This window comes from Herpailurus yagouaroundi, unplaced genomic scaffold (assembly GCF_014898765.1).
Source record: "Herpailurus yagouaroundi ecotype Mexico unplaced genomic scaffold, PumYag 77, whole genome shotgun sequence".
NCBI lineage: Eukaryota > Metazoa > Chordata > Mammalia > Carnivora > Felidae > Herpailurus > Herpailurus yagouaroundi.
The window spans coordinates 11,735,754-11,754,846 of record NW_024412388.1 but is presented as its reverse complement, the minus strand read 5'-3'; the positions used below and the strand labels follow the sequence as shown (position 1 = coordinate 11,754,846).

Sequence of the window (19,093 nt, the reverse complement as noted above, 5' to 3'; positions counted from 1 at the left end):
GCCCGGCGGCCCGACGCACCCGAGGCGCAGCGGCCCGGCCCCGCGGCCCCGTGATGGGCTCCTGCGTGTCGCGAGGTGAGGGGGCTGCCGGCCCGGGTGGGGGGTCGGGGGCCCGGGGCCCCCAGCCGAGGACGCTCGCACGTCCGCTCGCCGGCTCCCGGGAACCTGGGGGGTGGGAGCGGGGGTGGGGGGCGACCCGGCCTTCGCGACCGGTACCACCCCACGCCACCCCACCGAGCCCCAGGGGACGCGGTGCCCCGGGAGGACGGGGGAGGGGGGCAGCGCGGGGAGAGCACGGGGAGGTCACCGCATCCCCAGCCCGGCTTGGAACCACACCCAGGCAGGTGGCTCGGAGCGGGGTCGCTTCCAAGCCGGCAGCCACACACCCCCTGCCGTGTGCTCTGAGGGGAGGGAGGCTCCTGGTTGCTCCTGGCTTCTCTGGAGAGGCGGTGGGGACACCAGGGGAGCAGGCCGACTCTCCTTCCCACACTCCCCCAAGGCACAGGCCTTCCTTGCACTTCTGTCCCCTCACCCCAGGCCCCTGTCTTCAGGGTCCCGGAACCCCACGGACAGCAATGGGTTAATGGACATGCACAGGTTATAAAGAAGGTATCCCTCCCCCCACCCTCATCCCTAACGCCTGGTCCCCACCCCCATTCGTGGTCAGGGGACTGGAAGGGACAGAGACAGCTGATGTTCCCAGGAACCCCTGGGCCTTTCTTTCTGCCTCTGAGCTTTCGGCCCTGGCCCCCTCTGCTCTCCTGCACTTCCCAAGGTGGTACCCCAGGAGTGGGAGTGAACTGCCCGGAGGGGGTGGCGGTGGAGTCCTGCACAGAGCAGGGGGGCTGGAGATGGGGGAGGGGGGGCTCGGGGGGGTGGAAGTGACTGAGGCCTTGGCCCCAGCTCTGCAGACTGAGGCCAAACCCACTGACCCCAACCACACAGCCAATAGCTTACTTTCAGGGGTTGAGGGATGAACAGGCACTGGGGAGAGGCCGCACAAGCCCTGGAGGGGGTCTTGTCCTGGGGGGGGGGTGCTGAGGAAGGAGCGCAGCACCCCTCCCCCATCCTCTGGCCTCTAAGGAGCTCATCAGTCCAAGTGGAACGTTCAGGCTAGTAGCTTGGGGTGTCTCAGGAGGGTGTCAGGGCTGGGATCGTGGGTGGGACTGAGGTTGTGTGAGGTTCACAAACTTATTCATTCATTACGCTGATGTCAGCACGACACCTACTGTGTGCGTGCTGGGTGGGCGTCTAGCGGAGATGGGTCCGGTACAGCGTCTGCCCTTGTGAGGCCTAAAGCTGGCCAGAGGGGAAGGTAGCTTCAAGGGTTCCGGGAGAGTATTTAAGATCCTTGAGGACTGACAGCCTCTCAGTGTGTTTCCAGAAACCAGAAGGCTCTGGGCAGGCTCTGGGTGTGGGGCAGCTGGGATCTAGTGTTTCCTTGGTGACTGTGTCCCTTCCGCATCACTTGGCCATCCCGCGCCAGGGACCCGAGTGGACCTGTCTGTGAGCTGGAAGGCTGCAGACCCATTGAACACAGCACAGGGGCCAGAGAGGAAGAGATTCCTGCCAAGGTCCTCTGACCCCCCCAACCAGGGGCTGGCACCCTCTGCCGTGCCTGTCTGAGGTCACACAGGCACCCTTCCTTCTGTGGCTTGGGCTCCCCAGTGCCCCCGCCAGATCAGTTGTGTGTTCTAACCTTGTCTGCTTCCTGGGGCTTACAGCCCCAACATGCATGGGGCCAGTTGGATGAAGGTCCGAGACCACTTGAGCAGAGGACAGCTGTGGTCCCAGGGACCGAAGCACTAAGTGGAGGCCACCCAGCCTCTAATTGTCACTGTCAGAGTGCTTACAGCTTACCAGGTATCGGTTGGAGCATTTTAGGCACAAGTAGCTAATTTGGGGTAGGTACTATCACAGAACCCATTTTACAAATGGGGAAACTGCTCAGAGGGGGAGTTGAGTGACCTGAAAATAGCTGACCCTGTGCCCTTCGCCTCCTGCACCACACCCCCAACCCGTAGCCCGGGGGGCCTGGCCTGCTCCTCTCCAGCTACAGGCTTCCATGAGCTTCCGAGTGTTGTTCTCGGAACACCCAGTGCCAATAACAACCACTGTCTCCAAGCACTTCGCTGTGCCTGCTACGTAGCCCTGAAGCCAGGCCAGGGATCGCGAGCCTCATGCTATGCCCATACTCAGCCCAGAGCCTGCACCCAGGTGGGGCCGCCCTAGCCAAACCCGAGCCCCGGGTACAGGCCACACCTGGCAGAGCCTCCCCATAGCAGCATGGGGCAGCACGTCCCTTCTCTGTGCCAGGCCTGAGAGGTCAGGAGTGCAGACTCTGGAGCTGGCCAGCCTAGGTTCCCATCCACACCATTGACTAGCTCTGTGACCTCAGCAAGTTACTTAACCTTGGATGTGTGTCTCAGTGCTCTCATCTCTAAAATGGGACTAATACCAGTATTGATGTCCTAGGGTTGCTGGGCAGGGATCAAATGACTTAATTCCTGTAGAGCACTCAGACCCGTGCCTGGCCGGAAGTAAGCACTCATAAGTGTTACTATTTGTTTCATTTGAAATGTTTTGTTATCACCGAGATTGAACAAAGAGACCCTCTTGTCTGGGAAAGGGGAGGCCTCGGAGGCTTCCAGCCCCGTCCTGCCCTCACGACTGCCCTGTGGCAGGCATTTGAGGTACTGAGGACTTGGGGAAAGTCATGGGGACCAGAGTAAGGCAACAAATGCTATTTCCAGGAGCTACTTTGTATTCATCATCTACTAAGCTACCATTTATCAAGGGCTTAGCCTCACCCCGGCTGAGCCTTTACTCCTCTGACCTAGTTTGTCCTCATTCAACCCTGGGAGGGGAGACACGGGGCTCAGAGACAGGAAGAGTCTTACCTGAGGTCACACAGCCAGGACACTGAGAGGCAGGATTTGAATCCAGGTCCGTGGTAGCCCAGCGCCTGAGGAGGGACCCCTTGCCCTTTGCTTTCTGATGTGCCCTACGTGAGAGAGGTACCCAGTGCATGGCCAGTGCTTAAAAAAAAAACAACTCTCTGGAATAACTCACGTGGTTGGGGCTTTGCTGCCACCACTGGTGACAAAGTGTATGGAGCAGGGGGAGTTAATATCTACCTCCCTCTCTCCCGGCTGCAGGTTCTCTCAGGGCCGCCCCTTGCCCCTGGCACCCCTCCGCCTGCCCCTCCTGCCCCAGCCGTATCCTCCAACCAGCCCATCAGCCTCCTGGCCTCACCCTGGGGCTCTCAGTGCCCTGGGCCCTGGGGTGAGGGCAGAAATTGGAGACTGAAGCCTTTCTTCTGGAAGGTCAGACATCTATGATGTCTGGGAGAAGGCTCCAGCTCTGAAGGGGCCGGCCAGAGCCACCCACAGTGCCCAGGGCCCACTGACCACGCCCCCGTCCCAGCCCCTCAGCTCTTCCTCACCCTGGCCCTTGCAGAGCCAGTGAGCAGTCCGACATGGGCACTGGGGGAGACTGAGGAAGGAGTAGATCGGGCCTTGTTAGGAGCTCACTGTCTGAGGAAAGAAACACAACCTTGCCCGTGGAGTAGTCTAAGTGGGGAGGCAGGGCATGGACACACACACATACACACACACACATGCAGAAAAACTGCTTGAGGAGATCACCACTGGTTAGTGGTTTGAGCACAGTCTCTGGAATTTCAGACTGATTTAGGTTTGAACCCCCATCTCTGTTCTTATTAGCTGGTGACTTTGCAGAAGTGATTTAACTTCCCTGAGCCTCAGTTTCCCTGTCTGTAAAGTGGGCGTAATAGTATCTACTTTGCAGGATTTTAGTGAGGGTTAAACAAGAGATAATGGATGAAAAGGCCTAGGACGGTCAAGGCTAGGCCCTGAAAAATAGTAGGTGTTCAATAAATAATGGCAGCAAATCACTGCAGGCCAGACTTTGCTCATTAGGGCTAATACAGCCGAGGCCAATCTAGGCAGGCTGCCTGGAGGAGGTGAGGCTAGCACAAGATGAGCTCTAGGATAGCTCATCAAAGAGACTGAGCCACAGGATGGCTAAGGAAATGGAAAGGAGTTGAGGTGTGTGGGAGGTCCTAGAGAAGGGCCCGTTGTCTCCCTCCCATCCTCGGTTGGGGAATGGAAACGGACCCCCTTGCTCTGCACCAACTCACTGATGAAGTTACCACTGTGGTCCTGGTGACCTATAAACAAACGTCCTGGGGAGCAGAAGGGCACTTTGTCCACTCGAGGCCAAGCCTCTGCCAAGCTCAGAGCGACAGCCTGCTGTCATGGCAGTGACTCACCAGGCAGAGAGGCCAAGGGCTCACTCCCGGTGGCCTCCCTCTGCACAGTCCCCACGGTAAGCTCCAGCCCTAGGGGCAGGACCAGAGGTCACCGGTGGTGACCACGATCTGTCCACCCGCTCCAGAAAGAGGATCTCAGGTCTGAGAGGGGAGAGGGACAGAGCAGCCACCGTTTCCGGAGTGTTTGATGTGACGGGTGCTTCATCCTCGGCAACCCTTTCCTGAGGATGTGGGGACTCTCGTCTCACAGGCGAGAGCCCACAGCTCACAGGGGCTGTGACGCATCTGGGATTGGACCCGGGGCAGGGACTGTAAAAGTGTTCTCCTCAGAGACTCGGACAGGGCCTGGGCCTCAGCCGGCCAGCAGCACGCACCCGGGGAGCCCCTGGCTGGAGGACTGCACTGTGCGCTCAGCCACAGGGGTACTGAGAAGCTTAGAGCCCAAGCTTGGCGGCTATGGGGGGGGGGGGGGGCGGGGCATGGTGAGGACCTTTGCACCCCGGCTGCGTATCAATTACTGTGTGCTTGCTTGCTTGCTTTTTAAGTTTATTTTTATTTATTTTGAGAGAGAGAGCAAGTGGGGCTGGGGCAGACAGAGAGGGAGACAGAATCCCAAGCAGGCTCCATGCTGTCAGTGCAGACCCCGATGCGGGGCTTGAACCCACGAACCGTGAGATCATGACCTGAGCCGAAACCAAGTTGGGCCCTTAACAGACTGACCCACCCAGGCACCCCTCCTGTGTGCTTTCAAGAGGAAGTTTACCCTCTCTGGGCTGCTGGGAAAGAACGGGGTTACCTTGGGCCCTCCCTGCCCTCCTGGGGTGCAGAGCCCTGGGAGACACTCCAGGGGCAGATGGCAGCCACAATGACTAATGGGCTGGGATGTGAGCACCAAAGAACAGCTAAAGGGGCTAGGTGGCTCCGAGGCACGTGTGAGAGGGAGCTGAGCTGCAGACTCACCCAAGGAGTGAGCAGAGAAAACCAGGGTGGGAGCTTTGCAGCAAGAGGGGCTTAGGTTAGACATCAGGAGGAACTGTCTGCAGAAGATTGAGGAGCTGGTGTGAGAAGGCAGGAAGCATCCCTGGTAGGCAGGAGAGAGCTCTGGCTGAAGGCACAGGGACAGAGGACACGTCTGGATGACACCCCTCTCCTTGCAGGATCAAGATGGCCCCTTCCAAGTTGCTAGGGCAACCAGAGGTTTGTCACTGCTGTGGCCAGGGGAGGTGGGGGAGGGGGCAGGTCTCCAAAGGGGCCTCAGGCCTTGAGGTCAAAGGAGTAGGGTGTGGACCAGGAGAGGAAGGAGGACCCCACCACTGCCTCGGAGAAGGAGACGCCCACAGGAGCAGTGGCCAGGGGTCCCCCCAGGCTGTCCCCAGCCCCCACCCCACATGAAACACTGTGTTTTTCCAGTTGCTGGTGGTGACGAGGCTGCAGGTCCCAGCTGGGCGAAGAGCAGCCTGTGACTTCACCCTGGGCTGCTCCATTACCTGACGTCTCCATGGCAACCAGCCTGTGACATCACGGGGCCAAAGTCCTCAGGGGGAGAAGGCAGCTTTGGAGGAGGCTCCCAGACGCCAACTGAGGCAGGGGGCAGGAGAGCCGGAGAGGGGCTGAGAGCCAGCAGCCCTCCAAGTCCACCTTGACCAATGACCTTGCTCAAGCCATGTCTGCTCCAGGCCTTTGACACGGCCTAGCAGCTTCCGCAGTGCTCAGCTCCCCTTACTCTCCAGTCTGCAGACCACACAGTTTTAAAACAGCTTCAGGGACGACCAGGGACCCCTAGAAATATTCCGGCACCTCTCAAAGTTCCCCGGGACAGCCTGCAGCCAGCACAACTCTGCCTGCACCCCGGCAGGCCCCTGCTTATGCACTCTGGAATCTTAGGAATGGCCACTCTCAGACGTTTTTGACTGGAACCCGTAGCAATAAATATATTTTGCATCACGATCTAGCACACACATAGAAAATTCTTACCACAGGTGCGTAGGCACACTTGTGTGAGCACATGCGTGTCTGTGCAATTTAAAGTTTCGTGGGGCGCCTAGGTGACTTGGTTAAGCGTCCGACTTCAGCTCAGGTCATGATATTGCGGTTTGTGAGTTCGAGCCCCACATCGGGCTCTGTGCTGACAGCTCAGAGCCTGGAGCCTGCTTCAGATTCTGTGTCTCCCTCTCTCTCTGCCCCTCCCCTGCTCACACTCTGTCTCTCTCTCTCCTTCAAAAATAAATAAGTGTTAAAAAAATAATAATAAACTGAAGTTTCATGACACAATACTCAACCTGACTCCTCTGTAGGTTCTGGTATTTTCTGTTTTATTTTATCACTTTTTTAACAGACTCTTTTTTTTAAGTTTATTTATTTTTTGGGGGGTTGGGGAATGTGTGTGAGCAGGGGAGGGGCAGACAGAGGGAGAGAGAGAGAATCCTAAGCAGGCTCCATGCTGTCAGTGCTGAGTGAGACGTGGGGCTCGATCTCACAAACCATGAGATCATGACCTGAGCTGAAGTCAAGAGTTCGATGCTTAACTGCCTAAGCCACCCAGGCATCCGTATTTTATTCTATTTTTTAATTTTTAAATGTTTGTTTATTTTTTGAGAGAGAGAGAGCAGGTGCACACACAAGCAGAGGAGGGGCAGAGAGAGAGAGAGAGAGAGAGAGGGAGACACAGAATCCGAAGCAGGCTCCAGGCTCCCAGCTGTCAGCACAGAGCCCGATGTGGGGCTCGAACCCATGAACTGTGAGGTCATGACCTGAGCTGAAGTCGGATGCTTAACTGACTGAGCCACCAGGTGCCCCTATTTTATTTTATTCTTTAAAAATATGACCTAGTAAGCGGCTTGCATGACCCACTGAAGGATGTGCCCCTGCTTGAACGCCACCTTGGAGGGACCTGGAACACGGTCTTTGTACACATGGAGACTCTGAAACCCAGAGAGGGGCAGTCCCAGCTCAGGGACACGCAGCCGGGACTCGGGATAAAGAGCAGGATGTGTGGAATGTTCCCGTGTGCAAGCACACGGCTCGGCCCACACTCCTCTTGGCTCCTGGGTGATTGAGCTCTGAGTTCAGGGCGTGGGAACGTCAGTCCTGACTCTGCCTTTCTTTTCTCTAGTCCTGCTTCAGACAGGCTCATTCAGACCTCCCTCAGCTGCCCGCCTGCAACCGCCTCTGGGCCAGTCTCAGGGGATCCTGAGTCCCGTCCAGTGTGGGTGGAGACTTTCACCTCACACCCTATTTGGTGTTCCCTTTGGCCGTCCAGTCAGGACTGGCCGCACCTGAGGGCCACAGCCTGCTTTTCCCTCTGCGGGCCTCCCTCCTCTCTCTGGGTCCCATTGCCCTCTGGCATGAGGAACTTGTAGAAGAGTGGCCAAGATATTTTTATCCATCTGGAGTTCTAGTGATCTCTGTTGGCTCAAACTGGCTCACTGTTGAGGCCAAAAAAAAAAATTTGTTTTTAATGTTTATTTCTTTTGAGAGAGAGAGAGAGTGAGAGAGAGAGGCAGGGAGAGAGGGAGACAGAGAATCCCAAGCAGGCTCTGCACTGTCAGCGCAGAGCCTGATGTGGGGCTTGAACTCGCAAACCATCAGGTCATGACCTGAGCTGAAATCAAGAGTTGGACGCTTAATCAGCTGAGCCACCCAGGCACCCCTGTTGAGGCAAAGTTTAGTGAGCAATGTGCAGGCCCTGTGGCAGGTGCTGGGGCTGTGGTGGTGAATAAAGCTGACGAGGACCAGCCTGCAGACAGCTGATGGTCTACTGAAAGACTGTGAATAAGGAAAGGGACATATACTGTGTGGTGATGGGCACCATAAGATCACGGGGTAGGAAAGGACAGGTGTCATTAAACAAAATGGCTGCAGACCTCGCTGAGGTTCTAACATTTGAGCAGAGACCCGAATGCAGTGTGGGAGTGAACCTGCGGCTATGTGGGAGGAGAGCGTTCCAGCTGGAGGAACTGAGCAGCCAGTGCAAAGACCCTGAGGCAGGAATGTGCTGGGCGTGTCTGAGCCATCAGTGTGGCTGGAGTGCAAGAGGGAGAGAGGTGGACGTTGAGGTGGCAGGGGGACCACAGGTCCCAGATTAGCATGTGTGAGTTCTGCCAGGGGCCATCTGGGGGGCCTGCCCACTGCAGGGAGATCTGACCTGGTTTGACCTCTTCCATTCTCAGCCCAACTCCCTTGACCCCTAAAGCTGCCCACCTTCCAGCCTCTGAGGCCTGGGGTCCCCTTGTCCTTCATGCAGCCCTCTTAGGGGGCACCAGCAGAAGTCAAACACGGCCCCTTCCTCAGTGTCCTGTTGACCCTTGAGAGACTCATAAGGCAGGCCGTTCCACTCCTCTTCCCGGCCCAGCTGTCTCTCCCCAGCTGTGCAGACACCCAGCCAGGGGTGGGGCGGGTGGGTAAGGATGCTGGCCTCTCTTGTGCAGGCATCCCAGATTTCTGAGAGCCCCCTCACTTCACTTGTAAAGTCAGCAGCGTCAGAAGGGTGGTGGATGGCTGGGGTAGAACAGCCTGTTTCAACCACCTTGAAGAGGGTGTTTGCTTCCCCTGCCCTTGACAGTGGCTTTCTTCCAAGTGGGGGTACCCGGTACGTCTCTGTTCTGCTCTGGATCCTGGTAGGCAATACCTAGAGAACAAGAACAGTCAACTGTCCATTCTACAGATGAAGAAATGGAGGCTCCAAGAGGCAAAGTCAAGGTCCCACAGGTAGTAAAGGGCAGAGTTGGGATTTGAACGGGGCGATCTGGCACCAGAGTGTCACCCAGTTGTCTCTGGACCAGCTCCTCAGGAGCAGACCCTGGAATGAGGATGTGGGTGCAGCTGGTGTATGAAGGAGATCTTCCAGAGGAAACCAGTGAAGGAATGGAGAGAGCAAGGTGGAGGAGAGGGGCCGCAAAGGCTCTGTCGCCCTGCGAGGGTGGCTGCAGCCCCATCCCGCGGGGGGGACTCTGAGCTTTTCACTCCCAAACAAAGGGTCATAAACTCGCCTCCGGTCGCCAGAGAGTGGCTCACCCGAAGGAGACACGGTTGCTGCCAGTTGGGAGCCAAGCCCATGGGGCCGGGGCTGCGAATGCGCAAAAACAGGAGGAGAAAGCGATCCACAGGCACAAGTGAGACCAGTGGAGCACTCATGCCGTCCTCCGGCTCCCCATCCTCCCCTCCCTGCCAACACCTCCGAAAGCCCCCTGGTCACACTTCAGCCCACGGCCCAGCCCTGCCTCTGGGAGCACCTGATACCTTCCACCTCCGCTTCCTCCAGGAAGCCCTGCTTGCTTCCGTGCCATCTGCTCTTGCAGACTCTGCCTGGGCTACCTAAGCCAGAGGAGGGTGGTGGGAGCACAGGGACCCCCCTCCCTGCCACGGCCCAGACACCCCCTGCTCCTCCAGTCTCCCAGACTCCACCCCTCCCTCTGCCCACAACACCTTCCTCCTGGCACCCCCTCCTGGCTAGCTCCCCCGTCCACGTGAGGAGTCCGTTCCATCACACCAGGAGAGGGGGTGAAGAACGGGAGCACTCGTGGGTGCTCCTGCCCCCCCACCCCCACCCATCAGCCTTGTGTTTGAATGAGGGGCTTTGGGACTGGTTTCCATGCAACTGGGAGCTCCCAGAGGGCAGGGATGAAGTCTTAATCCCGCCTCTGTGCCCAGGTGCTTGGATGGTACAGACATGTATTAAATGGATGCTTAGTGGGAGAAGAAATGAATGGATGCATAAATGAATGAATGAATGAATGAACCAACTAGAATGCCAGCTCCGTGAGGGCAGAAACCATCTCCGTCTTGCTTGTCATTGTTTGTCAGTGTTCCTAGTGCCCGTAACAGAGCCTGGCACGTAGCAGGTGCTCAGCTAATGCTTTGGAATGCATCAGAAAGAAATGCTTACTCAAGCGAATGTAAGGGTGTTCCCAGTTACCCTCTGGAGGTGGAGTCCTCTTCAGTTCAGCCCAAGAATTCAGTCCAGCAAACCCCGCTTCTTCAGTTCAGCCTGTCATCCCTCCGGCAACTTCTGCAAGCCTACTATGTGGTAGGCCCTGAGAATGCATCACGATGGGACTGGTCCCTGCCCTCCCACACATGCTTTTAGCAGACAGCCTGTGCTAACTGCTATAATACAGGCGGAGGTCATTCCACAGTGTCGACAGAACACCCTCTGGGTGCCAGGCCCTGTTCTCTGGTCTTTGCTATGGTCTCTGCTCTCACGGTCTCGCATTCCCAGAGGGATCGGACACTTCAAAACACAAGAACGTCAAAGAGTGCCGGCTGCTGTAAAGGAAGCTTGGCCCCGGGGCAGGGAGGGCCCCCTGAGGAGGTGACCTTGAGCCGAGACCCGAGTGACACGGTTCAGGAAGATCTGGGGATGGTGCTCCAGGTGGAGGGGATAGCAAAGACAAAGAACAAGTGGGCCATTTGGGGAGCAGCAGGGAGGCCAGAGTGGCGGGAACAGGGACCAGGCTGGCGTGCAGGGTGAGGGGCTGGCTCTCCCGTCAGGTTCAATGGAAGGAAGCCAGCGGCAGGTTTTCAGCAAAGGTGCAGTCCGACCTGTAGCATCCCTGTGCGGCCGGGTGGAGAGTGGGCTGCGTGCCAGGAGAGGAAGCAGGAGGCTGTGGCCCTCTTGTGGTCCAGGTGAGAGAGGGTGATGCCCCCTCGTGGGCAGCAGTGGTGGGGATGGAGACGGGTAAATCCGGAAGGGAGGTTGGAGAGAGAGCCAGTAGGGCTTGCTGGTTGGGAGGGTTGGGGGAAGGCAGCGCGGAGAAAACTGGATTTTTGGTTGGTACAGCTGGGTGGACCATTGCATCATTTTCTAAAATTGGAGAAGTGGAGGAAGATGGGCCCGAGTTTCCTTGAGACACCTGCCGGGCATCCGTGAAGGGAGTTGGAAATTCAGTGTCGGGCTCAAGCAGAGTCAGGGCTGTGGGTGTGAATGTGGGCGGCAGCCGCTGGCTCTCCGATGAGATGCCCTGGGAGAGAGGAGGGAGATGAGGAGGGGCCGGGAGGGAGCGGAAGGGGGACCACGGAGGTGGGAGGGAAGCCGGAGATGGGCGTGGCTTGAGAGGGAGGGAGGGGCTGAGAAGCCAATGAACCGCTGGGCTTGGCCAGGTAGTCAAGGGCTTTCTCCGGAGAGGCGACCCGAAAAGGGTGGAGGAGGGGCGCCTGGGTGGCGCAGTCGGTTAAGCGTCCGACTTCAGCCAGGTCACGATCTCGCGGTCCGTGAGTTCGAGCCCCGCGTCAAGCTCTGTGCTGACAGCTCGGAGCCTGGAGCCTGTTTCCGATTCTGTGTCTCCCTCTCTCTCTGACCCTCCCCTGTTCATGCTCTGTCTCTCTGTCTCAAAAATAAATAAACGTTAAAAAAAAAAATTAAAAAAAAGAAAAGGGTGGAGGAGAAAATGGGACTCCAGGAAGTAGAGGTCGAACACAACTCTAAGCGTGGCCTGGAAGGGGTTGGAGGATTGGACACGGAGCTGGGGGGAGCTGGGGTCGGGACCACCACACCAGCGGCCAAGAGGGAGACAGACAGACCGGACGATCACAAGAGCAGAGAGAGAGCAGAGGTCCTGGGTGGGGGGCAAGGCCAGGTCCCAGTCCCTGGTTGGGACGGCTGGTCTGGGCTCGGCTCGGATGGGGTAGGGATAGTTCTTCCTCCGTCATAGGAGGGAGAGCAGATGGTGTGGGCAAAATGCGGGCGGGGTAATGATTTGAGGTAGAAAAATGGAGCCAGGATGGAGCCTGCCGAAGGCTTCTGGATCTCAGTGAGGGACAAGGAAGAGCCAGAAGCAGGGTGTGGGGTCGGGAGTGCCAGGGTTGCTGGTTTGAGAAGGAGAGACGCCCGAGGGAGTCCACCTGGCAGGAAGCAAACTTAGCCGTGATGGGAGACAGGTAGAAGGGTCCCCAGACGGTGTCTTGTGCGAGGCCGGTGACTTTCTCCAGCGACATGCAGGTCCAGGCGCAGAGCAGGCAGAGGGGAGACTGAACACGGTTGAGACTTGAGGCCGTCCGCGAAGGAGAGCTCAGTTCGCAGGCTGGGCCAGGGCTGGGCCGGGAGGGGAGTGAGGGCACCAGGGGCTAGTGGAAAAGAGGAGGGGAAATGGATTGGAGGTCTCCATGAGGTCAAAAATTCTGGAGTGTGGGTGCTGGAATTAGGGGAAACGGAGGAACAGGCAGATGGGCGATAATTGTCATGGAGGGGACCAGGCGGGAGGAGATCTAGCCGGTCTCCTCATCTGCCATGGCCTTGGGTCTCTCTGTTTCCTACAAGATGACAAGGGATGATAATATCGTCGTGCCCATCTCTCGGGGCTGGCTTGAACAGGCCCCATAAGGAGGAGAGTGTGCGGTTTTTCTGAGTTCCTCCTGTCATTGTATTTCCAGATCTGTTCACAAGTGCCCACAAGGACTGCCCCATGCCCCAGGGCACGGGTCCTCTGAACCCAGACTTGCCCTGCAGCCATCCCCCTGCTGTCGCTCCAGACCATGTCACTGGCAAGGTAACTGGTCACCCTTCATCCCCACCTATGCCCTGGTTCCCAGAGTGTCCCCTACAGCTCCCCACGGGGAGCTGAAACCTTTCCAATCTTTCCTTCCTGCCGCACTTGGCTACTTCCTGTGGGATCAGAGCCCCCAAGGTTTGGTACTCAGTTGAATGAAGGTCTGGGTCACCCTGGGCATCCAGGACCTGGGTTGTTTAGAAAAGAGAGTCCTGCCTTGGAGATTTTCCCACCCAAATGAACTCAGTCTTGCAGATAACAAGTCCCCCCACCCCCACCCCCACCCCCTACCACCAGCCCACCAGCCCTTAGCAGCCTGCATTGCCCTCTGGAGGGTAGAGTGCCATTCTTTTTTTTTTTTTTCTTTTTCTTTAAGTTTATCTAAGTAATCTCTGCATCCAACGTGGGGCTCGAACTCACAACCCTGAGATCAAGAGCTGGGTGCTGGGTGACTGAGCCAGCCAAGCGCCCCCAAGGAGTGGCATTCTTAGTCCGGATGCATTAGGAAGAGCTTGCTGGGGGTCTCAAATCGTGCTGCATAATTTCCACCCCCACCCCAGAGGTCGTGGCTTGGACCTACCTGTTGATATAATTATTATAATATATATATTTTTAGCGCATACACATGCTAAGTGTCATGCTGGGCACTTTGCATCATGTCATTTGCCTCACGACAACCCGTGAGGTAAATGGTAGTATCACCCCTTTACAGAGGAAGAAACTGACGTTCTGGGATGTTAAGGCATTCGGCTAAGCGCTCCCAGGTGCAAAGTACAGAGTCAAAACTCGAACCCCGGTCGGACCTATGTCCTGCACTCGCTGCCTTGCGGGCAGAGCCGCCATTGCCTGCCCCCCGCCCCCCCGTCTTTCCCCGCACGGCAAGGGAAACCAGGGCACGACCTCGGAATACCAGAAGGCTGACCGACACCACCGCCCCGGGCTCCAGGACCTGTGCCTTCTGCTGGCGCTGTGTGCCAGGCCCTGCCTGACCCTCTTTCTCCTCTCGTTTTAGGACAAACAGATGGATTTCTGTTGGGATCCTTGGCAGGTCAGTGCGTTTGCCCTTCCCCCGGTCCAGCCAGCCGCGGCTGACACTGTTGCCCCTCACTGTGCAGTGCCCAGCCTGAACGCCCAGTCCTGCCGGCCCTGGGGGAGGGGGGCCCTGACGAGAACAGCGGGGTGGGATGGCCCTGTGGGGGTGGGCACAATCGCTCAGGGAGGATGCCTCGTGGGGATGGAAGTGGGGAGGAGGGTGCCCTCTGGCAGGTGCGGGGGGGATGTCATCTGGCCCCTCTCTTCCCCGCAGAGGTGCTTCCAGACCACCAACGGCTACCTGTCTGATTCCAGGTCCTGCTCCAGCAACTACAATGTGGCGGCTCTAGCCACCTCGTCCCTTGTGGGTAGGCCCCGACTGCCCTCTCCTGCCCTGGAGTTAGCATGTCCCCCACCCCTGGACACTAGCCGTGGGGAGGGCAGAGCTGGGCCGCAGGGGGAAGGATGCCACGCTCCGGGCCGGGTTCGGCCGGCGATGGTGACTTGGTGCTCCTGACCCACCCCCCCCCCCCCCCCCACCCCCCCACCCCCCGGCCGGGTTAAGTTGTTGGGGTCTCCCCGAAGCCCTGAGGAGCTGGCCCCGAGTCTTCAGATCTCTTCAGCAGATGCAGTCTGCCCGTCACCCCCCCTTGGGTCGGGTTCCCTAGAAGCAGAGCCCCGGACGAGGATTGTGCGAGTGCTTTATTGAGGGGTAGTTCTGGAGGGCAGTGTGTAGGAGTGAGGGCAGCAGGGCCAGGGGAGGGAGTCCGGCAAAGAGGGGGCCGCACGAGAAACCGTTCTCGGCCGGATACCCCCGGGGAGCTCAGGAGCACTGACGGAACCACTCCCGGTGCTGGCGGATGCTTGGATATTACTGCCCCCCCGTTGGTCTCTCCAGCCTCCCGGGCGGCTCTGGGTGAGGCCGCTCCTCTCAGCCAAGGGCAGGCTCTGGGGAGGGCTGCAGGCGGGAGGCAGTGGCAGTGGGGAGGTGGGCGCACAGGCCAGCACGGGGTCTGCTGCACAGGTGGCCCAGAGCACACCTTCCGGGCCGTTCTCAGCGGGCCACCCTCTTTGCTCACGGGTCTGTCCCACGTACCTCAGGCTCACGTCTCCTTAAATCCCTCACGGCCCTCACGGCCCTCCCTCCGTTTGCCTGGACGCTTTGCCACCTGAAACCCCTTCCCTCTGCAGGGGCCCTGCGGGGGCCTCTCGAACCACCTCCTGCAAAGACCTTCGCCGGTTGCCCACACATCTAGCTTGGGGAGGGGGTCTCCGCCTTCTTCCTCGCCTCCGTCCTCCCCACTTTCTCAGTCTTATGGCTCTGCTTTCCTTGGTGGATACCCCGTCTTGCTTAAATATTGCTGTTCCTTGCGTCTTGGCTCTGAGACCCCAGTGACTGTGTGCTCAGCCTTGGTTCAGAGAGATGCTGAATCATGCCTGACAGCCCTTTCTGTCAACTTCCACATCCAGCCAGTCTCCTCCTGAGAACCCCTCAGGCCACCCGCACCCCACCACCACACTGCCCAGCCCCTGTCCTGTCTCTTGCTTCCCTTCAGTGGTATCTGACAGAGCCTCATCTCCACCCTTGGCCCCTTCCCTAACTAGGATGCTCTTCCTAAACAGCAGATCTAACCTGTCACTCTCCTGCTCATTACCCTGCTGTGGCTCCCCATTGCTAGAAGGAAAACGTCAGAGTCCTTACTCTAGCCCCCGAGGGGCTCTCCAACCTCTTCCAGTCTTAGTGTTGCCTCCACGTCTCACCCCTGGTAGTCCTGGAATCATGCCAGATTCTTCGATGCCTTCCTTCTCATCTCATCTCTGAGATAGCCTCCGTCTTGCCTTCTTCTGTCCAATGCACCTACAAACCTACCAACCTACCTGTAAAGCTCAAACCCCAGTCCACCTCTTCCAGGAAGCCTACCTGGTATACGGCACCCCACTCAGGTCTCCCCTTCAGCAGAGCTGACACTGGGCTTGGCACAGGGGATGCTCTCTCAGCACTTATTAATTAATGCATAAAGGGAGAGGACCAGGTGGATCTCGAGTGGATCTTTGGGTGGATCTTCTGGGGCAGAAGGGTCTAAACCTGGTCAAAGGGAATGAGGGGTGTGGCAGGTCTGGGGAGGAAGCACCAAGTGGAGGGGAATATTGCCTGAAAGCAGGATGCTGGTGGCGGGGGGGGGGGGGGGGGGGGGGGAGCCCCCCCCCGGGGGGGGGGAGTGTGCCCGCGGGGGGGGGGGGGGGGGGGGGGGGGGGGGGTGCGGTGCATGGAACCTCCACATGAGTGGGGAGGATCTAAGTGAGGTGGGGGGCCTTGGGGCTTGGGGCCCGTGGGGTACAGAGTGGGCACGGGCATTGGCTGGGCAGGGGGACTTGCACAGATAGATACAGGGCTTTGTGGGTATGAGGCTGTGAGGACGCGGGGCGCTGGGTGAGTACACAGCGATGAATGATTGTAGGGCATAGGTCATTGGGTGGGCCTGAGGCACTGGGGGGCCTGGGGTAGCGGGGGTAGGGCCCTGAGCTGGGTTCTGTGTCAGAGCGGTCACCCAGCTGCCCTCCATGCCCCCAGGGGTGGTGCAGAGCATCAAGGACCACATCACGAAGCCCACGGCCATGGCGCGTGGCCGCGTGGCTCACCTCATCGAGTGGAAGGGCTGGCGTGCCCAGCGGTCGGGCTGGGAGCCATCCCCGGCTGAGGATGAGCATTACTGTTGCCTGCCAGACGAGCTGCGGGAGGCCCGCTTTGCTGCAGGTCAGAGGTTGGGGGCGGGGGAGCATGGGGACGGGACCGTAGGGTCTCTGGTCCTTAGGGGACCGAGGGTCACCACCTGGGCAGTGTCTAGGCAGGGCAAAAAAAAAAAAATGCCAGGGGGTGGACGGGGCATCAGGTGGGCGCTCTGATCACCGGGGCCTGGATGGACAGCCAGCTCACTGCAGAGTGCCAATGCGGCCTGGCACCGAGGCCCTGCCCCCATCTTCTGCCCTGTCCCTGCTGAGCTGAGTCCCGCTGTCCTCCCCCTCCCCCAGGGGTCGCCGAACAGTTTGCCATCACAGAGGCCACACTGAGCGCCTGGTCCTCGCTGGACAATGAGGAGCTTCACCCCGAGAACAGCCCTCAGGACGTCGTCCAGCTACAGGGTACCTCCTGGGCCGGCGCTGGGGCGGGGAGGGCGGAGCAGAGCAGGGCCTGGGTGCCTGCCCTGCCACCAAATGCACTGTGACCCCGGACAACCCCCCGCCCCCGTCTCCTCAGCCTTGGTTTCTGCATCTGTCCAATGGGGCTGGGGATCCTTGCCCGGCTCACTGCCCAAGGAGAGCTCTAAGGGTAAAGGAGAGAAGAATAATAGTAATAATGCATCGTGGGGATTAAGTGATTACTGTGTTAAGTGCGTATTGTATTATCTCACTTAATCCTCACGACACCTCTACGAAATAGGTCCTGTTATTGTCTCAGGGAAACCGAGGCACCAGGAAACTTGCCCTAGGTTACACAGCTAGAGGCATCAGAGCCAGGACCTGAACCTTAATCCCTGGCACAACCAACCAGTCTTCTAGAACCCCAGGTCACCCCCAGTTACTGCTTCAGCAGGGCTTGGTCCTGGGTGAAGCCTGCATACCAGCTACTTCATGTAATCCTTCCTCTGACAGCGAGGGGAGGGAAGGGAACGGAGGCCGGGGAAGAACACTGTCCCAATTTTCAGAGTGCGGGATTCAGATTCGAGTCCAGGCCGCACAGCCTGCTTTTAACTCCTCCACTCATTCCACCACCCCTGGAACCCCCAGGGAGAAACAGGGGCTCAGAGAGGTTCAGTGACTTGCCCAAGGTCACACAGCTCAGCAGTGACAAAACACTGGCCTTCACCTTCCCTCACACACCAGGAGAGGGTGAGGAGGGGGTCCGGGACTCCATTCCTCATGCCTCCTCCCCCTCCTGTTGGTTTTCCAGACCTAGAGAACCTCTACCTTCAGGACAGTCTTCTGAGTGGCCCCTCCCAGGATGACAGTCTTCTGGCCTTCTCTTCCCCTGGCCTCTCCCCCGATGGCTGGCCCTCACCCGATGAGCCCCCCATCACAGCTGCCGACCCCCAGCCCCCCAGCCCTGAACAGCAGCATCGGAGGCGGCTGCCTAGGGGCCCGGGGCCTGAGGGTGGGGCCCACCTGCAGGGCTCCCTCCCCTCGGTGGACAGCATCTCCCTCTCGGAGGAGGAGGACGAGGTGTTCTACAACTGAGGTGGGGGCTACATGGCTCAGAGCCTCCTCATACTGTGACCTTGCCTGGGGGGCAGCCCGGGCATATCAGGACATCGGGGTCCGGGCTGGGCGACTCTTGACCCCTCAGGGCAGGCAGAGGGTGGGTGCAGAAGGGATGGGGGGGGGGTCAGCACTCCTTGTGGACCACTCTGTGCCTCCGTGGACCTGCCCCAGCAGTGGGAGCCATAATCCCCCTTCTCCCTTCTTTACTTGGCTCAGGTGGGCACCTTCCCCCGCAGGGTTTCTGTCATCAGTGGGCTCAAGGACTCTCAGCAGACACCAGGGCAAGCTGCCCAGAGGACCCTGCAGCTGGGCCCCCAGGCAGACGCAGAAGGGCCTAGGAAACCCACTCGGAGTGGGACCTGGGGCCCCTGCCCTGACCCCGGGGCTCAGTCCTTCCCCCTCCCTCTGTGTTCGTGCCCCCCTCCCTCAGAGGTGGGACAGCCTCTCTGGTAGCTAAGTGTCTGTTCCTCAGCTCCCTTCTTGAGAATCTCTGTCTCTGGAGGGTCTGTTCATCCTTCGCTCTCTGAACCTGCTCCCTGGTGCCCCTACCCCCTTCCCTGCACCCTGGAAGGTTCTCTGCAGACATTAAAGTGGTGGATTCACCCAATGAACTTGGCCTGGTCTCTGGGGGAAGGTGTGTCCTTGGGCCCCTGGGATAAGGGGGTTTTAGAGGGACTCGGGGGGGGCCCTATGCCCTGCCCCTCCCCCCCCCAACAGGTGGTTCACCCACTGCCAGCCAGCCTGGAGAGGCCCCACGGGAGATGCCCAAGATTCTGCGGAGCACACAGGAGCCACACCCAGGGACGCTGCTTCATCAGCCCAGGCTCAGCCAAGGAGGAAGCTGGGGCTGGGGTGAGGGTAGCTGGACCACAGGGTTCTTCTTATTCGTGAGGACAAGCGTCATAAGACCTGGTGAGGGACCTGCTCTCCTGCTTATTTAGGAGCAGTGGGAGGCCAGGAACCCAGGCCTGCGATGCCCACAGGTGGCCACCAGGGGGCCCCCAAGAGCTCGCTCAGGGCCCGCACA

General features: G+C 58.9%; 1 protein-coding gene across 2 annotated transcripts in view; it reads left to right on the top strand.

Moving 5' to 3' along the window:
* FAM131C (family with sequence similarity 131 member C) overlaps positions 1-18,673 on the top strand; it is a 19,399-nt gene extending 726 nt beyond the window's left edge. The window contains exons 1-7 of one of the 2 annotated variants that reach the window (XM_040462315.1): positions 7-75; positions 12,662-12,777; positions 13,790-13,825; positions 14,084-14,177; positions 16,382-16,564; positions 16,840-16,950; positions 17,759-18,673. In XM_040462315.1, coding sequence (XP_040318249.1) covers positions 54-75; positions 12,662-12,777; positions 13,790-13,825; positions 14,084-14,177; positions 16,382-16,564; positions 16,840-16,950; positions 17,759-18,042 — 846 coding nt within the window. In that variant the 5' untranslated portion in view covers positions 7-53 and the 3' untranslated portion in view covers positions 18,043-18,673. Of the gene's footprint in view, positions 1-6; positions 76-12,661; positions 12,778-13,789; positions 13,826-14,083; positions 14,178-16,381; positions 16,565-16,839; positions 16,951-17,758 lie in introns of those variants that run through there. The other variant, XM_040462323.1, reaches the window with a different exon arrangement.
* The last annotated feature ends 420 nt before the right edge of the window (positions 18,674-19,093 follow it).